This window comes from Gastrolobium bilobum, unplaced genomic scaffold (assembly GCF_033153095.1).
Source record: "Gastrolobium bilobum isolate Gb01-03AN ecotype WA unplaced genomic scaffold, APGP_CSIRO_Gbil_v1 utg5152, whole genome shotgun sequence".
Taxonomy (NCBI): Eukaryota; Viridiplantae; Streptophyta; class Magnoliopsida; order Fabales; family Fabaceae; genus Gastrolobium; species Gastrolobium bilobum.
This window is the reverse complement of record NW_026898358.1, coordinates 302,665-324,675: the sequence shown is the minus strand read 5'-3', so window position 1 is coordinate 324,675 and position 22,011 is coordinate 302,665. Positions and strand designations below refer to the sequence as shown.

Sequence of the window (22,011 nt, the reverse complement as noted above, 5' to 3'; positions counted from 1 at the left end):
ATTAAGACGCAACTTACGTATTAAATTTATTTATTTTTAAACATTTTTAGTTTATTTAATAGAAAAAATACAAGTTAATAGAATTGGTATAACGATAAGGGTTTGACTAGTTTATATTAAATTACATGTTCAATTTTTACTATTTTAATAAAAAAAAATAGAGAAAATATAGGTTGCTGGACTGAAATTGAGCGATTTACATTGTGCTGTAATTTATTTTAAATTGTTGACAGTTATGGAAATACGTACATAACTTATTGTTGACATGATTAAAAAAAAAAATTATTGCCTCGCAAAAGAAAAAATAACACGAAAAACATGCGATCTGCGATCTGATTGTATATATATTTTTTAAAATTATAATGAAATAAAAATACATAAAAATAGAATGAAAGTAATTTAATATGAATTTTAAAAAAGGTTAAAATTCATGCTATTTTTGAAAAGGAAAAGGCAAGGGTATTGATAGTTAGGCGGGTTCGGGTAGCGGATATCCATTTCGTTTGGTTTCCGTTTGATTAGACGCCGTCTTTGTCGTGTGATGGGGTATAAATACAGTTGACGGAGAAAAATCGCGGTGGGAGTATTAGTGTTAGGGTTTTGCAAAAACTTTTGAGTTTTGAGTTTGAGTTTGAGTTTGAGAAAGAGGGAAGAATGAGCAGGAGCTTGGGAATACCAGTGAAGCTACTCCACGAGGCTTCGGGTCACGTGGTGACAGTGGAGCTCAAGAGTGGAGAACTCTATAGAGGGAACATGATCGAGTGCGAGGACAATTGGAACTGTCAACTCGAGAGCATTACCTACACTGCCAAGGTAACCCTCTTACCCACTTTTCCATTTCTGATCTTTCGCTAATCTCGAACCAGCTTTTTATTTTTCTTCAGCCTTTTCTTTTTAACTAACCCCAAGGACTCTGTTTGTATGTATATTTTATTTCATAAGATCAAAGAGATATTCGTTGTTAAAGCTTTAGTTTTGATTTGAGGCAAGATGTATTCATATTTAAGCCATATCAACACGATTGAACTTGTAAAATTATACCCAGACATAAAAATGCCCCAATTAATTATAATCAAGGTTAATAGGGTTGGAAAATCCAAGTTTGAATAAGGTTGCTAGGAATTGATTTGGCTATTGCGCTAAGAGACAACGGAGCTGTGTGTTTGTCATTACATAGTCAGGATAAAGTTGCATTGGGTGTAGCAAGCCGGTTGTAAAAAAGAGCTATTTATATGAGATGAACTAATTCCCAACTAGTTTGGAATAGAGGTGATGTTAATGTTGATGTGTGTCATTACACATGAGTATTCTACACTTGAATATTTTATCACTAATAACTGCTATTCTTCAGAGTTCAGACAGCATTGTATGTTCACAGGTATTTTCATTTGCAAAATTTTAGCATCAAGAACAATGTTAATGCCTAACTTCAATCCTATTCTTAACATTTTAAATAAAAGGTGGAGTGTGGAGTCTTGAAGTGGCTTCCTAATATCATACTTGGAAAATTAACTGCTGGAGAATGTAACTGGCCAACATTATGAGGGTGAAGTATAAGGACCCCTTCAGGTCGATTTGGGTTGCACCACTGCTATTTATTATATCTTTTGGTGCTGTTACAAGCGCTTAATCTAACACTAACCAGCCAGAAACTTGTATTACGGTCTTATATCTTAAGTTATTGATTTCTTTGAAATTGAGATATGACTATCCACTAATAAAGATTGGGGCATGGATGTTGAGAATAAATAATAAGAGGATCTGTTTGTAGATGCTGACACTTATGGGACCTGGGGAGGCGACAGCTGCCAAATATATTATTTTTTAGTCTCTTGCATGTACATCACGTGGTTTCAGACATATGATTAATTCGGATATTGCCTAACTGTTAACCCTCAATTTGTATGCTTGTTGTCTTTCCATTTTTCTCTATAGATTTGATGGGATATAGTGGTTCTGGATACCGGAGCCTATGGGAGTGCACTTATTACTTTTTGGATGTCATAGTCTTGTAGAGATTTTTAATATATCCAATTTCAAGTATATTTGTTAAAATGCACACTGTAATTCATTTTAATTCATTTTAGTTGCTGATATTGGCTAAACCTTCCTCAGGATGGAAAAACATCGCAACTTGAGCATGTATTTATTCGAGGAAGCAAAGTCAGGTATTAATCATATGTTACCCGGAAACTTTATAATTTTATATTCCATACAGTGTTGTATATTGCAATCATGTTACTGATAGAGACTGGGTCAGATTACATAGAATTTAAGAGAAGAAACTATAGCATTCCACTGTGACTACTGGTATTATTAGTATGATGGCTGTAGCAGTATATGGTGTTTACTTGAAAATGGAAATAAGAAAACAAGATAACATTTGAGAGGCCCTGAGCCCTTCCAATTCCCTCCCAGTTCTTTGTCCCCTTTCCACAGTACTCTCCTCCCTTTTTTATATTTTCTGTTACAACAGAGTTTTCCCTCTTGATTCCCTTATGTCCCTCTAGTTAGTTATACCCAGTCACGCCCATTTTCTTGCTTCCTAGGGCTCTGATCCCCTATGGCTCCTCCTTGTGTACACCCACAAAATAGGAGACTTCCTAACAGTACTCCCCCCTAAAAGCTTTCACCTTGGCCTCAAGGTGAAATGCAGGGAACTGATCCCGTGAGGCAGTCATGGACTCCCAAGAGTTTTTAAAGTCAGGGAGGTCCTGCCATTGAACAAGGACTTGAGGAATTCCTTCTGGAATGGTCTTGTAGTTGAGTACGTCTGATGGTTGAACTGTTAGCTCCCAATCCCCAAAATTTGCCTTAATTTATCCTAATCCTTTACTCCTTTAAGCCAATCCAGCCCTAACTCCACATCAGCATCCACTAGTACAAATAGGAAAAAATCCTGTTGCACAGGGATACCTTGCACCATTGTAGTCACCCCCTTTGATAACTTGGCTACTGATTTTCCATCACCCACCTCCATGAAATGTTGAAGTGTTTCTGTTGCCAACAGTTTCAGCTCGCACTAGTCACTACCTCCTTAGCTACACAATTGTTGGAAGCCCTGCAGTTGATGAGAACCACCACTTTCTTCCCTGCTATTTCTTTCCGTAATTTCAATGTTTGGTTGGATTTCATTCCCATCATGCTGTGAACAGACAGTTGCAAGGCTTTCTCTTCTGGATCTTGTTCTTCTATCTGTTTTTCTTCCCCTTGAGCTCCTTCCTCATCCTCCTTAGTTTCTACCACTAATAGGTATAGTTGTTTGAATTTGCACATATGGCCAGGGTTGAATTTCTATCACACCTAGAGCATAATCCCTTCTTCATCTTCTCATGCAATTTTGCCTCAGACAATCTCCTAGATCCCCCTCTCATTATTATTGGAGCTTTTCACTGACTTAGTATCAGCAAGATTTCTATTATTGTAGTTAGGCCTTGAAGTGAAGGTCCCCTTCAAAGCCTCAGTCTGAATGTTAGTTCGAGGCCCACTGTCCACCATAGTGGATCTGGATTGCTGAGCCACTCTGGCCAGGGTACCTCCCCATGAGTTTACTCCCTTTCCCAGTCTAAATGTTAGTTCGAGGCTCAATGTCCAATGTAGTGAATTTGGATATCTATGCCTCTTTGACCTGGGTACCTCCCCATGATCTCTCCCAGTTCCCCCTTTTTACAGGTCCAGTTCTTGTCTTATAGCAATTGGGCCTGGTCCATCAGTCCAACCTGTGGAGTTTCAATTCTGCCCGTATATTATCATGGAGCCCATTCAGCCATACGTCACAGAGAATCTTCTCATCAGTGTGACGAAGGGGTCTCCTGCAATCTTCTCTAACTCTTCCCAGTAGTCACTTACTGGACCCATCTGATGCAATTCTAGAAGCCCCTCACATGGTTGAGCTATGGAAGGTTGAAAACATCATATCACTGCTGTATGGAACACTGCCCAAGTCGCGCGTTGTCAGTCCGTCCTTCCCACCATTGATACTATTTTAATGCTTGACGGATCAATGCTAGAATCACTGTCGGCAACCACTCGCTTCCCTCATTGTGTTCATGCGAAAGTATCGCTTAACCCGATTCACCCACCCATATGTATCACTGCTGGAGTCTCCAGCCTCCTTCCTCAATCATTCACTGGCTTTTGGTACATTCTAGCCGAGCCTCCACCATTCTCAACTGATCTTCATTGTTGTCGGCAGGTCCTCCACTGCTCTCTTCTCCCTTTGCTGCTCTTATGTCCGATCCCATAAATCACCTCCCCAAGGGTTGTAGGATCTCCTGGACATCATCTGTCTTTGATGGACCCTTGCAACATGTATATAGGCTTAGGAAGGCTGGGAAGGGGGTCCTGGCCCATCAGGTTGGAGGGGGGATTGGTGATGAGATGGAAACTTGCAAAGGTGATAATGGAATGAGGGTTGTTAGGGAGAGAGAGAGGAGGTTGGTTGGAAAAGGTGTTAGCTGGCAGGTTCTGAATGGAGAGCAAGAATTGGGGGGGTAGTGGATTGGGTGACTGGGTTGATATAAAGAAAAGAGGAGGAAGGAAAGAGGAAAAAAAGAGAGAGAGGGGGAGGGGGATGCAGAAAGGAGGCATATGAGAATTGAGTGGAACTTTGGCAATGGAATTGGGAACTCTAGGATTGGTTGTTTCTTGTAGAGGGAGCTAATTTTCTTCTTGTAGTTTTCATCTCTGTTATCTAGTCCATCTTTTTTCTTTGATCTTTCTGTCTGAATTTAGATATTGTATCTGTGACATTTGTCTGTAATTGAGATTCTGTTTCAATGAAGTATTGCTGTTGGGGGCTGATTCCCATTTAGTTACTTAGTACAAATTCTCTGGTACCATCAGTCTTCCTTGTACGCATACCATGAAGTTATATCCATTTTTCTAACCTCTACTCTAGAAGTTCTATCCATTGGTCAAACCTCCTCTTCCAGTGCTTCCATTCTTATAGAGTACACCATGGCTCCCCTCTGATACAATTTGATAGAGACTGGATCGGATCTCACATAATTTAAGAGAAGAAAGTATAGCATTCCTATGTGGACTACTGGAATTAGTATGATAGCAGTAGCAGTATATGGTGTTTAGATGAAAACAGAAATAAGATAACAGGGCATTCTAAAGGCCATGAGCTTTCCCTATTCCCTCTCAATTACTTCTTCCCCCTTCCCCTTACTCTCCTCTCTTTTTTATATTTTGTGGTACAACAGTTTTCCCTCATATCCCGCTACTTAGTTATAGCCAGTCACACCAACTTCCTTGCTTCTTAGGGCTCTAATTTGCTATGGCTCCTCTACATGTCCACCCTTGCAATATATGGCTTCATAACAGTTACTCAGCAACTATATAATTTTATATTCCAAATATGGTTGTATATTACATTTTCTGTGTAAGTACAGTGCTTTGAAGTGATAAGAATTTGACAGGTTTATGGTCATACCAGACATGCTGAAGAATGCTCCTATGTTTAAGCGTTTGGATGCCAGAATCAAGGTACCTTCTTATTTTCACTTGATTAAGTACCCCGTATTTGTTTTGTGTGCGCTTTTGTATTTTATACTTTCTGAATCTCTTGAAGGGCAAGGGTGCATCACTTGGTGTTGGTAGAGGCAGAGCAGTTGCAATGCGAGCTAAGGTATTTACTTTTTTGTTTTTCTCAGAAAAAATTCTTAGTTGATTACTGTAGATCCAGTCTTAAAAAATTTTGTTTAACGTTCCGCTAGTTGAAGGACCTATTAATATGACATGTGGTGTAACTCCAAATGTTGGTTGTGTAGGCTCAAGCTGCTGGCCGTGGAGCTGCACCTGGAAGGGGTGTACCGCCAGTGCGGAGGTGATCACCATAGTCTCAATTTTCCGTCTGTTGGACGTGATAATTAGGTTGTTGTAGAAGTTTATGAGAAAGAAATTCAAATTGAAATTGCTTATCAAGACTTCATAGATTACTCTCTTTATGGATGGTACTGAATGCCAAATTTATTCTCATCGCCCCTAATATTTTGATCTGGTATTCTGTACGTGGCCCTTGGAATTTTGTCCAAGGGATTGTTTGGTAACTATAAAAACTGATTGCTGTAGACCACGTCTGAAGTTTTGAAGTCATAACTAAATGTAAAATTTAAATATATAGAGAGAAACAAAAGTTAGATAAAGAAGCTTTTAATTCAAATAATAAGAGAAAGTAAAGAGATAATGTAAAAAAATGAAGAGAAAAAAATCAATTTTTTATGTAGTTATGATATTGTACTAATTTCTACTTTTCACCAGACTTTGTGTAGTACAATTTTCCCCCCTCAAAAAAAAATAGTACACAGCAAAGAATTTCTTAACCCAAGTCAAGCATCTTTAATTCAACTTCTGGATCTCTGTGAATCTGTCAGTGGACAAGTCGTTGCACTTTTCTTCAGAGATTGTTCTAAATGCTGTGGGAGGATAAGTAGAGTGAGAAACTCATGGTGAAATAGGAATCTACATGGCTGTATTACGTTCACTTATCCTGCCTTCAGCATTTGTCTTTTACGGCATCCTCCGTTCAGATGGAAAACGCACAATTGAGCTGCCAAAAACTTTTCAAAAAGAAATCGAAAGGATGAAATATCTCTTATACTTTAATAAAACGATAAAAAATTAAAAATTAAAATCATGGAACCAACAAGTCTGGAGAGTGGAGAGGACCTACATTGGATTGACCAATTTTATACATAATGTTTTTAGGTCATTTTAACCCGAATAGTGTCTTATTGACTGATATGGTATATTTTTTTTCCCCTTCTGCATCTACCCTCCAATGTATAAATAAATAAAAAAAGATAAAAATGGGAATTATTTAATATTCATGTTTTCTGAGTGATGGGATCGAAACTATATAAAAATAAATTAAAATAATAATTTTAGGTTTTTATTCTTGACAACGAAATGATGAAGTCGAATATCATCAGCAAGCAAATATAAACCTTAAAAATTAGTTAAATGAAAAAATATAATTGGCAACCACATAGAGAGAAGTAACATTTGATGATGCACCAGGGCCCATTGGGCAAGAGGAGGTGAAGAAATTCGGTGTTCCCTTTCGAAAAGTGTAGGATATAGATCTTCTTTTAAATGATATAACTTATATCATCTCATTCTCACAAAGAAATTGGATCCACGTCTTTATATTTTTTTGTCCATTCTCTTTCCTCCTTTATCTATCTCTTTCTCTCACTTAAAAGGGTAAAGTGTGTGTCATTTTAAAGGATGTAAAGTTGTGTCATTTTAAGAGAGAGAAAGAGATAGATAAAGGAGAAGATAGAGTTGACAAAAAAAATAAAGGTGTGGGTCCCACTTCTTTGTGAAACTGAAAGGATATAAGTTGTGTCATTTAAAAGGATAAATATTTTTTTCCACTTAAAATGACACAACTTTACATCCTTTTAAATGATACACATCTTTTTCTAGATAAAAAAAAAAAAACACAACACTTTTCAAAAGGGTGATCCCTGGAACATTTAAATTCTTTTCGTGGAGACGAGGCTATACCTCAGGGTGCATGGAATTTCTTAAAAATAAATAAGTTTATCTAAATACTGATTTTTATGTAAATACGTTTTAAAATAAATCTGGTTCTTAAAAAATATTTTAAAGTTGGATTTTTTTTTCTAGTGCATCTTTTTTATATTCTCTCTCTTTTTTAATTAGATCTAATGGTAATTGTTGTGTAAGTTTTTTATTAATTTAAAGAAGAGATTAATGTTTATCATATTGTAGGAAATAATTTTATCTCTTTCATATACATAAAAATACGTGGAGTTCTTGTTTTCATTTTCTCTCTCTTTTCCACGTGAGTTCCACATATTTTTATGTATATGTAAGAGATAAAATTATTTCTTACAATATGAAAAATATATTCTCTTTAAATAATTAAGATGCTAATCATGTTTATATGTTATGATGAAAATGATTTGCGATTTATGATTTAAGACATAAAACATATATTTTTAGATAAACTGTACATAAATATTTACCAAGGTGATATAATTTCAAAGAAAAAGAAAGTTTAAAAATTATTTGGGCCTTACAAACATAACAGGTGTCGTCCCTCATCACCGTATATTTGTGAAGTCCACATAATCAAAATTTAATATGTTTTAAACTATATTACATTGATTAATTAATTCTGTTTCCGCGGTCCATTTTAAGTTGTTATTTAAAAAGAATGTGGTTAATACTGAAGGGTTTTAGTTTGTCCTTTAACATGATAAGAAAAAATTTCCTACACATGTAATATTTTGTGGGATCCGTACTTTTTAAAACAACAACAACAAAACTAAAGCACGCAAAATGAATCTCTATAACATTACATAATTATTTTTTCTACAACATAACTCTTATAAAATTACTTTTTCTACAACATAACTCTTATAAAATCTTAATAGTTATGTTACACTCGCTTAAGTGAGTTTCTTCATAAAAAAAAGTTCACAACAAATAATATATTATTACATTATTAAATAATTAAATAACAATAATACTTTTTACTGACCAGATATCAAAAGGGGACAATGTTATCCTTTGTTTTTTGTGCATCGGATCATCTCATACCCTGAAAATCAGTGAATTTTTATTAACAAATTATAAAAAAAATGAAAGGCTCGAGCGTTAGCATAGATATGCACACATCAGCTAAAAAAATGACACTTTGGGTGCATCTAAGGATTGTTATACCATAAAATTTTGTGGAGGGCACACGTTTCAAAGATACATTAGCTTGCGTGTCAAGTTAGCAATGGTTCACTTCATATTCTAACAAATGGCTCTGGCCAGATTTAAAAGAAAACGCCAGAAACAAGATAAGGAACCATGAGTGCATGACGTTCTCAAATATTTTAATGATTTTTCAACGTAATCCGACTCTCTTATTTATCTATCTCTTTTTATTCCAACCAGGGAATACTAAATTATATATTAATTAATATAATTTTACATTCCAGAAAATATCGGCAAGTACAAAATCGAATATAATAAAAATCAAATTTCTTGACTGTCTCAAGTTAAAATAATCGAATTTATATCATTATTCATGGTTAATTCATGGCATTACAACATAAATAATTTTTTGTAATAAGAATGTTACGTGCCAACGTTCGAATTCTGTACGACATAAACCTAACAACTATATTGACCGTTAAAAAAAAAATTGATACACCTGTCAACTCATGATTTTTATTTTTAAAAAATAAATAATAATAACAATATTTGAAGTGAATTGAATTATATAACAAGAAATTGAAAAATAATTATAATTAGAGAATAAGAATTATTTACAACCTTTTCTTTAAATTTTCTTCCCACATTTAAATCTTTAAATGATTACTAAAGTGTATTACAATCTTATTACTTTTTTTATTCCTTTTTAGTAAATTAATTGAATAATTAATTAAATATTTAAATACCAAAATGATAATTTTTCTATATATAATCAAATAGATATATGTATAAAAAAAATCAAACAGATATAAATTATATTATTATGAAATTGAAACGTGGAGTTTGGATTTCTTTAGTTTCTCACTAAATAATTCCTTATTATAATATTAAAAAACATTTTTTTTATTATAAGAATATAATAGAATTTAGAAAACTATTAAATAATTTAAAAAATTAGTTTGAAAAATGGTAAATTTCAAACTTCTAGGAGAATTAAATGCTTAGGATTTCTTACTTTTTTTAAATGTAAAAATTTACTTTTTTTCCCTTAACAGACAAGATTGATATCATTTTAATTTATTAAAAAACAAGTGACATTAATTTAAGCATTTAATTGCAAAAAGTGATATCAAAATCATTTTTTAAATCTGCCCAAAAAACCATTTTTTAATGCAAGAGCCGTGAGATTAAAGAATTAATTAAGAGTAAACACTCTTTTTGGTCCCTAGCAATATTAACGAAATTCATTTTAGTCCCTGACAATAAAAAAGTACCAAATTGGTCCCTACAGTTATGAAAAAAGGGTCACGTTAGTCTTTCTGTCAACTCCTCTGTCACGGTCAAACTAACGGTGCCCATGTGGTACATTATCTGCTGACGCGGACTCCACGGTGGACACGGTGGAAAGCTGGACAACGACGTTTTGAATCAAAAGGAGTGCAAAGCTTTCAAAAGGACCAAACGACGTCGTTTTATTCTTGAGAAATCAAGAGGCACCAACACTGCAAGTAACCGTGGAGACTCGTTTTTTTCACTAAGTTATTGCATATGATTGGAAGACCATTGTTGACCTCCACTGGAAGCTTCATTGAACGGTGAGGGTTGTCGAAGACGGTGGTTGCAGGGAAGGCAATCGAGCGTGAACTTTGAAGGTTGTCGAAAGGCTGGTCCTGTGGTGGTGAAGGGAAGTTCGAGTCTGCTGGTTTTCTTACATGCAGTAAGGTAAGTGTTTTTTTAAAAAAATCTTCAATATTTGTGGTCCCCCCTCACCTCATGTTGTCTATTCTCTGTTGGAGGATGGTCCCCCATGTGCGCTCCATTGTGAGTTATCATGGTTAGGGTTTAAAAAAAAAATACTCATTTATGTATGTGGTCCCCTTCACTACCGGTTTGTAAAGTATATTGCCATTTTTTAGTGCATTGTGGTCACCAATTTTTTAGTGCATGCATAATTTGTAAAGGTGCAATTTTTTTCCACGTTATTGGCTTGTCCCCCTCTCAGCAGTGATGAGTTTGATGTATATAGTTATTGCCATTTTTTAAATTGGTTTGTGGACCCTGATGTTCGCATGAATTTATTGTAATTTACAGCCCTGTGTTGATTTTTTTTCCAGATGGATGAATATATAGTGATAAGGTATTATCATGGGGATGTGTTGAAGAGAGATGATAAAGGGGTCCTAACCTATGTAAATGGCAAAGTGGTTGACTTACCTGAGATGGATGCTGACTTCGTCAACCTGCGTGACCTTGATACTCTGTTCAAGGGTTATGGGTATGAGACGTGTAAGCAAATGTTGTGGCTCATGCCAAACGCAACGGATTTAGACGTAGGTTTCAGGCCTTTGAATACGGACGCTGATATTGTGGAGATGGTCAAGGCTGCATTGAGTAATGGCAAGCTCATAGAAATTTATTTTGAAGATTGCATTGCAACCCCTGTCTATGTTTCACCGGAAGAAGTTATTGCACATGCACATGAGGGTGGCAGTGGTGGGAAGGAGGATGAGGGTGGCAGTGGTGGAGAGGAGGATGAGGGTGGCAGTGGTGATGGATTGGAGGATGAGGGTGGTAGTGGTGATGGGTTGGAGGATGAGGGTGACAGTGATGGTGATGAGGATGATAGTGGCAGTGGTCATGGGTTTTCTACTGACTCAGAAGATAGTGTGGAGGATGAGGCATATAAACCTCCTCCACCTATGTATGATACAGAAACAGAGAGTGAAGAGGAGTGCAAGGGGAAGGGTAAAGCTGTCGAAAAAAAGGGTGTTTACTCATTAATTAATGTTAATTTTTTGTGATTAAGGGTCACGGGCGGGTGCATTGAGTTTCGGTATTGGAGAATTTGCTAGAGACAAGATTTGAAATTTGAATCCCTTACTTAAGCAAACCCTTGAAAGCTCAGTTGACAACTGAGTTACTCTTGAAGATTATTAGAGTTAATTTTTTAATATGACCAAATTGATATATCTCACAATCTTTCAAAGAATAAATTGACCCGAGTTATCTTTCAAAGACAAAATTAATATTAAGTAAATCTTTCAAAGACCAAAATAGAAATTACTCTCTTGTCAATATATAATATGATTATTAATTTAATTTTTAAAATGAATTTAATACATTTACAAATTTTCATTTGACTTATTTATGTTGTTAGGAAGTATTTTGTTAATTAAAAGTGTTTAAATTAAAAAATAACATGCACTATTAAATTAAAGAGATAAGATATTGTAACAACTAATTAGGGTTACTACCAATCAATTCATCGTTATATGGATTATGTTGATATAATGTTAATCTCTTTCTATAATGAATGTTATATTTAATTCTATCTTTGTATGATTATGATTCCCCATATTTAATGTGAAAGCATTAAATATGAGAAATCATAATCAATGTGAAAATAATATAAAGTATTAAATATAGAGAATCATAACTATACAAAGATAGAAATAAATATAACCGTTGGATAAACATAATTTATCTAATGACAAAATTAATTGGTAATAACATTGATAATAATCCTAATTGGTTGTTACAATATTCTTTCCCCTAAATTAAGAGTACAATAATAAAAAATTAAATTACTTTCAAATGAGTATAGTCTAATTTAATAAATAGGGTTGGATAAAATATTTTTTTGAGTGTCTACTTCAACAAATAAATTTAAAATTAAAAGGTTGGTATAAATAATTAACAATGCATAAACAATGAAAGAATGTAAGATAAATTCTAATGATTTTATTTTAAAAAAATTATTCATAACTATTTTTTGGATAAGATCTTTTAGTTTGGAGATTTGTTTATGGGTAGGAATTTAATGATAATTATTTAAAAAAAATAAAAATGAAGAGGACAGCAATTAATATTTGAAATATGGAAAGAGAGAGAAAGGACGGAGCCTTTATAAAGAGCTAAAGAGTCGCGATTGCCACACGAAATAGCTTTGCTTCTCTCTGTCTCATTCATATCTCATCGTCTCCTTTCATTTCTCACACTCTCTACCGTTACCATGGATCCCTACAAGGTACCAATTCCTATTACCTTCTTTTATTGCCTTCTGTCTCCGATTTTGCAATTCCTAAATTCCATTCATCTCCTTTTTCTTTTTTCTTTTCTAAATTTTTTTAATCTAAGGGAAAAAAAAAACTGTCTCTTAATCGTTCCTGCTTTCAGCGTTTCAATTTTTCTTGGTTTGTTCAAGTCTTGATTATGTTAGCTGGGTTTCTGATGGAAACATGACAACATAAAACATGAGAACTCTATTTTTTGTTATTATTTATATCATGTCTAAGGATAATATAAACATTAAAAGGTCCGCATAGTTAAATGATTATTTACATGATATAGCATTGGTATTACGAGGGTATTACGAGTTCGATCTTGTCTCTTATTTAATTAATAATTATTCAAGTCTTTGGAGTTTTTTAGTACAGATAAATGAGACCGTGGATTGTCTATTCTTTAAATCTAGTGACCTCTAGTCTAGTACGAGGGGCGTGACAGAGTATTATAAATATAGCTTTAAGCTTTAAGTTTTGGGATTAAAATAGTTCTTTACAAATAACAGCTTTAAACTTTTGGGCTTACATAATCATCTCGTGTGTCTCATCAATCGTGTGGGTTTGAAATTTGAGCTTTGTGGAGCTACTTCTACTGTGGTGTGAATCGATTATGAAACCCTGTTTGCTGACTAGTGTTATATGTTATACAGCACCGTCCATCTAGCGCCTTCAACTCTCCCTTCTGGACTACAAATTCTGGTGCTCCTGTTTGGAACAATAACTCTTCTCTAACTGTTGGATCTAGAGGTATCAACTTACTCCCTTCCCTGTGATTAACCATCACCGACTGGGTCTTGGGTCATGCTTGTTGCGCAGGAACACATTTGCATGGCTTCTTATTTGCTGAAATTGTTCAACTTTCTCTGGGGAAGGACTTTCTTTTTAACATAATTTGATTTCATGCCAGTGAAGTAGAACCGTCGTAAATAGTTGTCAAGTAATGTTAGTGCAGGATGTGGTTTCATGTTCATATAAAACACTAACCACATGTAATTGAGTATAGCAAACTCCTCGGTAATTTTGTCTTACTGAAGATCCAGAATGCAACAACACCTAGTGGCACAGATTGATTTTTTGTTTTATTCATACCATAGAAATTATATGTGTCCATGCATACATAGTTTAATATTTTCTTTCATGTTGCAGCATGCTAGCTATAACTATGCTGAAAAAAATTAATGAGCCTTTTTCTAAATTTTTGTTGGCGGAGGAATAACTATGCTAAATTATTGTTGGTGGGGAGGGGGCTTATCTATCTGTCTGTTGTAAAGTGAATTTGGCTGAATATTATTCAATCAGAAATTTTATATTGTTTTACCCCTTTTGGCAGGTCCAATTCTCCTGGAGGATTATCATCTTGTGGAAAAGCTTGCAAATTTTGATAGGGAACGGATCCCAGAACGTGTTGTCCATGCTAGGGGAGCTAGTGCAAAGGGTTTCTTTGAAGTCACACATGACATTTCTCACCTGACATGTGCAGACTTCCTTCGAGCCCCCGGAGTTCAAACTCCTGTCATCGTCCGTTTCTCAACTGTCATTCATGAGCGTGGTAGCCCTGAAACCTTGAGGGATCCCCGAGGATTTGCTGTCAAATTTTACACCAGAGAGGTAAAGATTTATAATTATATAGCGTGATTTAAAATTATCTTCCAGTGATTGAATACAACTATTGTATTAGTTTAATTTTCTCTTTATCTCTTTTAAAGCAATTCCCACAGTAACTGAGGGAGCTAATTTAGTTGCTGAAATGCTGTTGCAGTTTTGTACTATACATGATACTTTATTCTTACCTTGTGAACGCAGGGTAACTTTGACCTCGTTGGAAACAACTTTCCTGTCTTCTTCGTACGTGATGGTATGAAGTTTCCAGATATGGTCCATGCTCTTAAACCCAATCCCAAGTCCCACATCCAGGAGAATTGGAGGATCCTTGACTTCTTCTCCCACCATCCAGAAAGCCTTCACATGTTTACCTTTTTATTTGATGATTTGGGTGTCCCACAAGATTACAGGCATATGGATGGTTCTGGAGTTAACACATATACCCTGATCAACAAGGCTGGGAAAGCACACTATGTGAAATTTCATTGGAAACCCACGTGTGGCATAAAGTGTCTATTGGAGGAAGAGGCCATTAAGGTGGGAGGATCCAACCACAGCCATGCCACTAAAGATCTTTTTGATTCAATTGCTGCTGGTAACTATCCTGAGTGGAAGCTGTACGTTCAAACAATGGATCCTGATCATGAAGACAGATTTGACTTTGACCCACTTGATGTTACTAAGACTTGGCCGGAGGACATTTTACCCCTGCAGCCCGTTGGTCGCATGGTCTTGAATAAAAATATAGATAATTTCTTTGCAGAGAATGAACAACTTGCATTTTGCCCTGCCATTGTGGTACCTGGTGTATATTACTCAGATGACAAGTTGCTTCAAACCAGGATATTCTCTTATGCTGATACACAAAGGCACAGACTTGGACCAAACTATCTGCAACTTCCTGCTAATGCTCCCAAGTGTGCTCACCACAACAATCACCATGAGGGTTTCATGAATTTCATGCACAGGGATGAGGAGGTAAATTAATGTTTTCATTCTTATATTTTCTTATTTGTTTTCTATATATGAAGCCAGTTTCCTTGATAACTACCTAGTGCTGTTAAATGATTCATAATTTCATACACGCTTTGGTTGGGTCTTAACTCTTATTGTGATATAGCAACTTCTTCTTTAGTTGTATACATTTTTTTTTATCTAGTTACTGAGTGCTGCCAAATTATAGGTCAATTACTTCCCTTCAAGGTATGATTCTGTTCGTCATGCAGAGAGATTCCCCATTCCTCCTGCTATCTGCACTGGAAGGCGTGAAAAGGTTAGTTTTGATCAATTGCTTAATAGGAAATGTGGAACATCTGTTGGTGAATGAATCCACCAGCCAGCCATGGGTTTCAGTTTAGATTGCCTTCTTAGTTCATAAGTGTTTGTTTGTCTAAGAAACCACACATTTTTGAATTCTAACCAAAATTTCTGAAAAATTTCAATTAGAAAATTAGACAAAACATATCTTTCTTTGTTATCCTTTCCTGATTTAATTAGTAAGATGAAATAATGTTGTTGAGCATATGCAAATATGCAGTATGAAAAATTGATCTGACAAGTATAAGGAAGCAAAGAAATAGACCCGCTACAGTGGTTAAGTATTTCATAGTTGTTGATAAAGTTTGACGTCAAATAATACAAAGGTTACCTAGGGTTTATTTTTAGCATTACTTTGTGGATAGAAGAGATTGATTATTAGTTCTTTTATAAAATATATAATTAAGAATATAAGATCTTAAAAAACAATAAAATAGCACTCGTAAAACTGTTGAAATGCTGCCTATATTAGTGCAAGAATCTGTGAACAACTTTACTTCTTAACGCAGTGCATAATTGAGAAGGAGAACAACTTCAAGCAACCCGGAGAGAGATACAGATCTTGGGCACCTGACAGGTTCCTGTTATAAACTACTGATATGATCAACATGAAAAATGTTTAGTGATGTCTAACGTTGGTTTTGGTTCGGTTATATCTCTGCTGTTTTCTTATTTGCAGGCAAGATAGATTTATCCGCCGATGGGTTGAGGCTTTATCTGACCCACGTGTCACCCATGAAATCCGCAGCATCTGGATATCGTACTGGTCTCAGGTGAGATTTAAACATGCTAACTTTGTAACTGTAGGAAACTATAGAGTAGAGATTAAATAAATCTGCACTGGTTTGCTCACGGTGATGTTCTCTGTGGGCATTGCTTCGCAGGCTGACCGTTCTCTTGGTCAAAAGTTAGCGTCTCATCTGAACATGAGGCCAAGCATTTAAGGTTGTTGCAAACCCTGGGATTGTTGCAGGAGTTGCAGATATGCTTAATTGTATGATAAGGATTTGGATTTGGATAATTTCAAAGGACTAATCCTTTTCTTGCAGTATTATATCGTATATCAATAATTCCATGTATGCAACTCGGTTAACTTTCTCAATAAACGCCATTTGTATGTGTTAGTATTTATTTAATGGGAAATAATACTCTCATGCCACATGAGATTACATCATTTACTTACACAAATTCGTTTTTCGTGTTAATTTTTTTTTCTTTTTTAATATAAAATATGGGATCCGCATTTAACTTCTCTCTACTTTTTTTCTCTTCTACAATTCTACAGCATAAGAAAACTTAAACCCTTATTTAATTTCTTGATCGCTGTTTCCCTGTCTTCTGGTGGTTGTTTACTTATTTATTTATTTATTTATTTTAGAGTTAGGTCCTCGTAATTATTATCCTAATAAAGTATTAAATAGGGGATCTTTTTTATTAAAATAAATTGTTTTTTTCAAAAGCTTTCTTAAACAATGGTTAATTTTTGTTTTAAAATAAATTAATTCAAACGTGTATATGACGAAAAAATATATGTATTAATATTTTGGGAATATGAAAAAATATTTATACTTTTTGTTTAGTAATTAAGAGAATTATTAAAAAGATGATTAAGAAAGATAAAGAATTATTCAAATTTCCCGTCCTCTAACATTGCACGTCCCTTAGCCTTCCATGCTGAATCTTATTAGGCATATTCAGACATAATCGGCTGGAACTTTTGTTTAGAAGCCCAATGAATATTCCAGTAGTTTAGGTCCAACGAGTTATAGACTTATAGTTAAGCTTGGTACGGTCCAGTAGGTATCTTCTTTGAAGTTTGATCTATTTATCTCAATTGTTTTCTATAACCAAGTTGATTGCATTCATCAGCATTGTCTGGTTTGTGTTTAATAATAGCCAGGAGTAATGATCTCATCAACAAAGCATTACAATAGGAGGAAAATAACGGCAACAATGATAGGAGTAACCACTTTCAATGTCGCCTCTAGAGCTGTCAAAACGGGCCAGTCTGGCTCATTTAACCTTAGCCAAAGTGGGATAGCACCAAAAAGTTCACAGGGCCAAAAAGTCCACAAAATGATAAAGATCCACACGCGCCAAAGTCCTTTGGGTTAGGGTTAGGGTTAGTCCCCGGCCTTCTAAAAAATAATATGTATTTTTTAAAAAAATATTTATAATAAAATGGTGCATAGAAATTATTAGAAAAATAAAAATAAATAGTTTTTAGAAATTGTCACTTTTTAAAAAAAGTATTGCATAGAAATTTTTTCGTAAATTTTTTTGATAGAAAACGTTTCTGTGAAAAAATTGACGAAAAAAAAAATCGTCAAAATTCTTTATAGAATCTAAATTCCGTAAACAAATTTGACGAAAAAATTTCCTTTGAAATTTTTGAAGAAAAATTTCAGTCAAAATTCTTGACGAAAAATTTTCCGTTGAAATTTTTGACGATAAAAATTTATGTTGAAATTTTTGACGAAAAAAATTTCGGTCGAAATTTTTGACGAAAAAATTTCCGTCGAAATTTTTAATGAAAAAAGTTTTTGTCGAAATTTTTGAAGAAAAAAATTTCCGTCAAATTTTTTGACGAAACACATTTTTGTCAAAAAATTTTGACGGAAAATATTTCTGACAAAATTTTCGATAAAAAATATTTCTATCAAAATTTTAAACGGAACACATTTTCGTTAAAAAGTTTTCACGAAAATTATTTCTGTAAAAAAGTTTGAAAAAATATTTCTATAAAAAATTTCAACGAAAAAAATATTTTTTCAAAAATCTTTACGAAATCTAAATTCCGTTGAAAGTTTCACAGATACATTTCCCTCAAAAATTTTGAAAAAAAATATTTTCGTTGTAATTTTTATTGGGTCACATTTTCATCGAAGATTTTGGACGGAAAATATTCCGTCAAATTTTTTGAAGGAATTCTTTCTTCCGTCAAAACTTTTGATAAAAAATTTTTCGTTATAAATTGAGTTGAATATTGTAGCCCGCGGGCCAGCTCCAACCTAACCTTATAATGAGAGGACTTTAAAAAGATGAACTTAAAATGACCCTATTACATAGAGGGCTAAAATTTTATAAGGCTGACCCTAGGGCTTGATGGGCTGGCCCTAGGGCTCGAGCCCTTTTTGGCAACTCTAGTCACCTCCAAGTTGTAATGGTCTCGTTGCGTCCTAAAAATCACCAACACTACTTGTTCAAAGCAACGAACAATTCCTTGCTTCTACCCATTTTTTTTAGTAGACAGGGAGGGGATTAAACCCCAGAGAAACAAATTAGGTACTGCAAGAGTTAGGTACCTGGGCACCTTTGAGGTCTACATTCAAAATATTCATTAGACTCATTTTAGATAAATACTCATTAGACTGTTATGGTCATAGACAACAAGTTCTAGAATTTGGGTTTATCAAAGTAAAAGGTTTAGTATTCGTTGACTAAGTTAATGCAGTAATAAATTGTTAGAGATATATATAATTATTAATATAACTTCATTCGCCAGCTTAATTTGTTGGGTTGAAATGATTTTTAACATGATATCAGAGTTGATCAAATGGTTACGATTTTGATTCTCACTGTCCCATATTCAGTTAATAAATAATTAAGCATTAGGCCGGTCACCCTTCAAGCCCAATGGGCTCTCATGTGAGGGGTGTATTAGAGAAATATAAAACCAATAATATAGCTTCACCCAACACCTTAAGCTTTTGGATTGAATTGTTTCTAAAAATAAATATTATTAAGTAATTTTTTAGATAATTGTCTTCATATATTTTAAGGGAAAAACAAGTATAATGTTGTAGAAAATAGTACCTCTATTCTATAGACACACAAAAGCACATGGGTTTCACTTTTTTATTTTCTCTCATCACTCTTTTCTCTTAAAAAGATCATATTTTTTATTCAATTGCAACTTGTTTTACCACCTCTAGCCACAAGCTTCCCCTGGACTTGCTTGACATAAACACCTGGCTAGCCGGAGCAAAACCTGGTTCTGATACCCCTTTCAGACAGGTTTCGGGGAAGCACGTGGTGGGAGACCACCATCAATGAACTAAGACTACACTATCATATCAAGTGAGTTCATCCTACTTATATGAACTTTACTTAGCCTATTACCAATCAATGTAGGATTCAATTACACTTGAATATTCCAACAATCTCCCCTTTAAGTGTGAAACTCAATATTGGTATGCACCCCCTCAATCGAGTACTCAGACTCAAAGTACTCGACTCGCCTCTTAACCAAACATCTAGCTAGCTCAAGCTCAACCTGGCTCTGTACCACTGTCAGGTGGGTCCAGGGAAAGTCCATGGTGGGGGACTAACACCAATAGGCTAAGCTAGCCAACTATAATTACCAACTATGTGGTACTCATCCCACTTGAATACCCAATAATATCGTCCTCAAATGTGAAACCCAACATTGTTATGCTCCTCCTCAACTGAGTACCTCATGACCTAAGTACTCATCCCGCCTCCAGTTAAACACTCGGTTAGCCCAAGCCCAACTTGGTTGACTCTTATACCACTATCAGGCGGGTTTAGGGGGAGCTTATGGCGAGAGATTTTCATCAATGAGCTAAGGCTACACCAACTGTTGTAGTAAGTGGGGCTGACACCATGTCACAACCCAAAATATTAAGTCGTTCGTGAGTCCTCCCACTTATATGAACTTCACTTAACCCATTACTAACCAACCAATATATGACTCATCACATTTAAATAACTCAACACAAATAATATGCAGTATTATTTCCACGTCATTTTCCAGCATACAGAAAGAGACATTGCTTTTCATTGAGGATTCGGGTTGCCGTATGTGATTTGTGGTGGATCTCCTTCGTCAATGGCCTCATCACTATGTGGGGATCTCTTTGGCGACAAACGAGTTCATCAATTAAAAACAATTAGGTTGATGGATTTTATTCTTATTTTAGTATTATAAGTTTAATCTTTAAACAATTGGATTGGGAATCTCGCGGCGAGTTTTACGATTTTCGCTTATAAAAGCAAACTCAGTAACGTAATTTTGTATATGAAATTCTGAATAAATTAATGTTGGACATGGCAAGTTGAAAATAGACCACTTTTATTTTCATTCCCATTAAAAGAGAAAAGAGTTTATTTTATTATGTAAATATTCATCATTAGATTGTAATCTGTGAATCTCAAATCTCACGTGTACTCTCATTTCCCTATGTGTACATTTCAAGGGTATTGAATATGGTACGATATATATTTCCCACATGCGAAATAGTATTTAAATGTGAGTGATCCAATGAAGTTATGTTAATTGAGAACCAGAAATTTAATGGGGTCTGAGTATGGTAGAACCCATTATAAGCATATGAGTTTGAAAGGAAAGGTATGTGTTTATGGCAATGGAGAGACAGAATATCAGCTAGATTATCTACAGATTTGATGATCCCTCCCTCATATGGAGAGATTGTTTATATAAGAAACCAAAGGGATGGAAAAAGAGAGAGTGATTTCTTCTTTTAGGGATTCTTAAATGACTTGTTAGGAATTAAAGTCATGTTCGGTGGTCCCCCCGTAACATAAGGGCGTTGTACTCGTAATGATATGAGATACGTGTGTAAAAGGTTAGAATATCTTTCTTCTTTTCTTTTTTTTTTTTTTTTTTTTTTTTTCTTTGGTACATTAGATATACCGAATTCGGTATATATATATTTTTTAATTTGAAAAAATTGTAATATGATGAGAAACAAAAAATTCGAAAATGATAATTTTTTTTTTAATTTGAAAAAAAAAAATATACCGAATTTGGTACATCTAATGCACCAAAATATTTTGGCAAGAGGCATGGTGAATCAACCAATTCAGATTAATCTTAAGGAGCAGCCGATTAGCCAAAACAAATTTTAGCAACCGGTCCAAGATACGATGTCCAAAATAGTATGAAAAGCCAATATGCACGGTAGCGTTTGAAATTCATTCAAATCTACAGATATCCTCATCAATCCACTTGAATAAGTATTTATATTGTGGTAAAAAAAATGTTTATTTAACTCAGTTCAAATGAATTTTTGTAATAAATTAAAGATTATAAATATTTTTAATAAATTTAAATTCCAACTATCAAACTAGTAGACAAATCCTAACATAATATGATGCCGTATGTATGATGTATACCATAATACCAGTACTTTCTGATATATTATTTTAAAAGAATATAAATTATAAATTAAAGATGAATTTGAATAAAAAAAAAGATTCATGGCAAATAGTTGAGATCTTTGTATCTGGCAATAAAATAGAAGAAATTCTCCTAATCACACGTCATAATCTGCAAATCAAACATTTTTTTTATTTGTCG

At 34.4% G+C, this 22,011-nt stretch overlaps 2 protein-coding genes across 6 annotated transcripts in view; both read left to right on the top strand.

Annotated features, from left to right (window-relative positions):
* Positions 1-559: 559 nt before the first annotated feature.
* Positions 560-6,077, top strand: LOC133315261 (small nuclear ribonucleoprotein SmD3b-like). 2 transcript variants are annotated; one of them, XM_061516853.1, is made up of 5 exons: positions 560-813; positions 2,116-2,168; positions 5,427-5,493; positions 5,579-5,629; positions 5,778-6,077. In XM_061516853.1, the coding sequence occupies exons 1-5, from the start codon at positions 655-657 to the stop codon at positions 5,835-5,837; spliced, it is 390 nt and encodes a 129-aa protein (XP_061372837.1). In that variant the 5' UTR covers positions 560-654; the 3' UTR covers positions 5,838-6,077. The 2 variants fall into 2 exon arrangements, with proteins under 2 accessions (XP_061372837.1, XP_061372836.1); XM_061516852.1 differs by having other exon boundaries at positions 562-813; positions 5,579-5,635; positions 5,778-6,073.
* A 6,508-nt stretch (positions 6,078-12,585) lies between these two features.
* Positions 12,586-22,011, top strand: part of LOC133315216 (catalase isozyme 1) — a 99,796-nt gene continuing 90,370 nt past the window's right edge. Inside the window, exons 1-8 of one of the 4 annotated variants that reach the window (XM_061516792.1) lie at positions 12,586-12,712; positions 13,400-13,496; positions 14,080-14,357; positions 14,553-15,329; positions 15,535-15,624; positions 16,178-16,245; positions 16,348-16,441; positions 16,553-16,621. In XM_061516792.1, coding sequence (XP_061372776.1) covers positions 12,698-12,712; positions 13,400-13,496; positions 14,080-14,357; positions 14,553-15,329; positions 15,535-15,624; positions 16,178-16,245; positions 16,348-16,441; positions 16,553-16,612 — 1,479 coding nt within the window. In that variant the 5' untranslated portion in view covers positions 12,586-12,697 and the 3' untranslated portion in view covers positions 16,613-16,621. Of the gene's footprint in view, positions 12,713-13,399; positions 13,497-14,079; positions 14,358-14,552; positions 15,330-15,534; positions 15,625-16,177; positions 16,255-16,344; positions 16,442-16,552; positions 16,850-22,011 lie in introns of those variants that run through there. The other 3 variants (XM_061516793.1, XM_061516794.1, XM_061516791.1) reach the window with 3 other exon arrangements.

What these genes read in the sequence shown, in the direction of transcription:
- LOC133315261 (XM_061516852.1), top strand. Translation starts at nt 655, where the DNA reads ATGAGCAGGAGCTTGGGAATACCAGTGAAGCTACTCCACGAGGCTTCG. An exon ending in GCATTACCTACACTGCCAAG is followed by an intron (nt 814 to 2,115) that starts GTAACCCTCTTA and finishes AACCTTCCTCAG; the next exon opens with GATGGAAAAACATCGCAACT. An exon ending in CAGTTGCAATGCGAGCTAAG is followed by an intron (nt 5,636 to 5,777) that starts GTATTTACTTTT and finishes TTGGTTGTGTAG; the next exon opens with GCTCAAGCTGCTGGCCGTGG.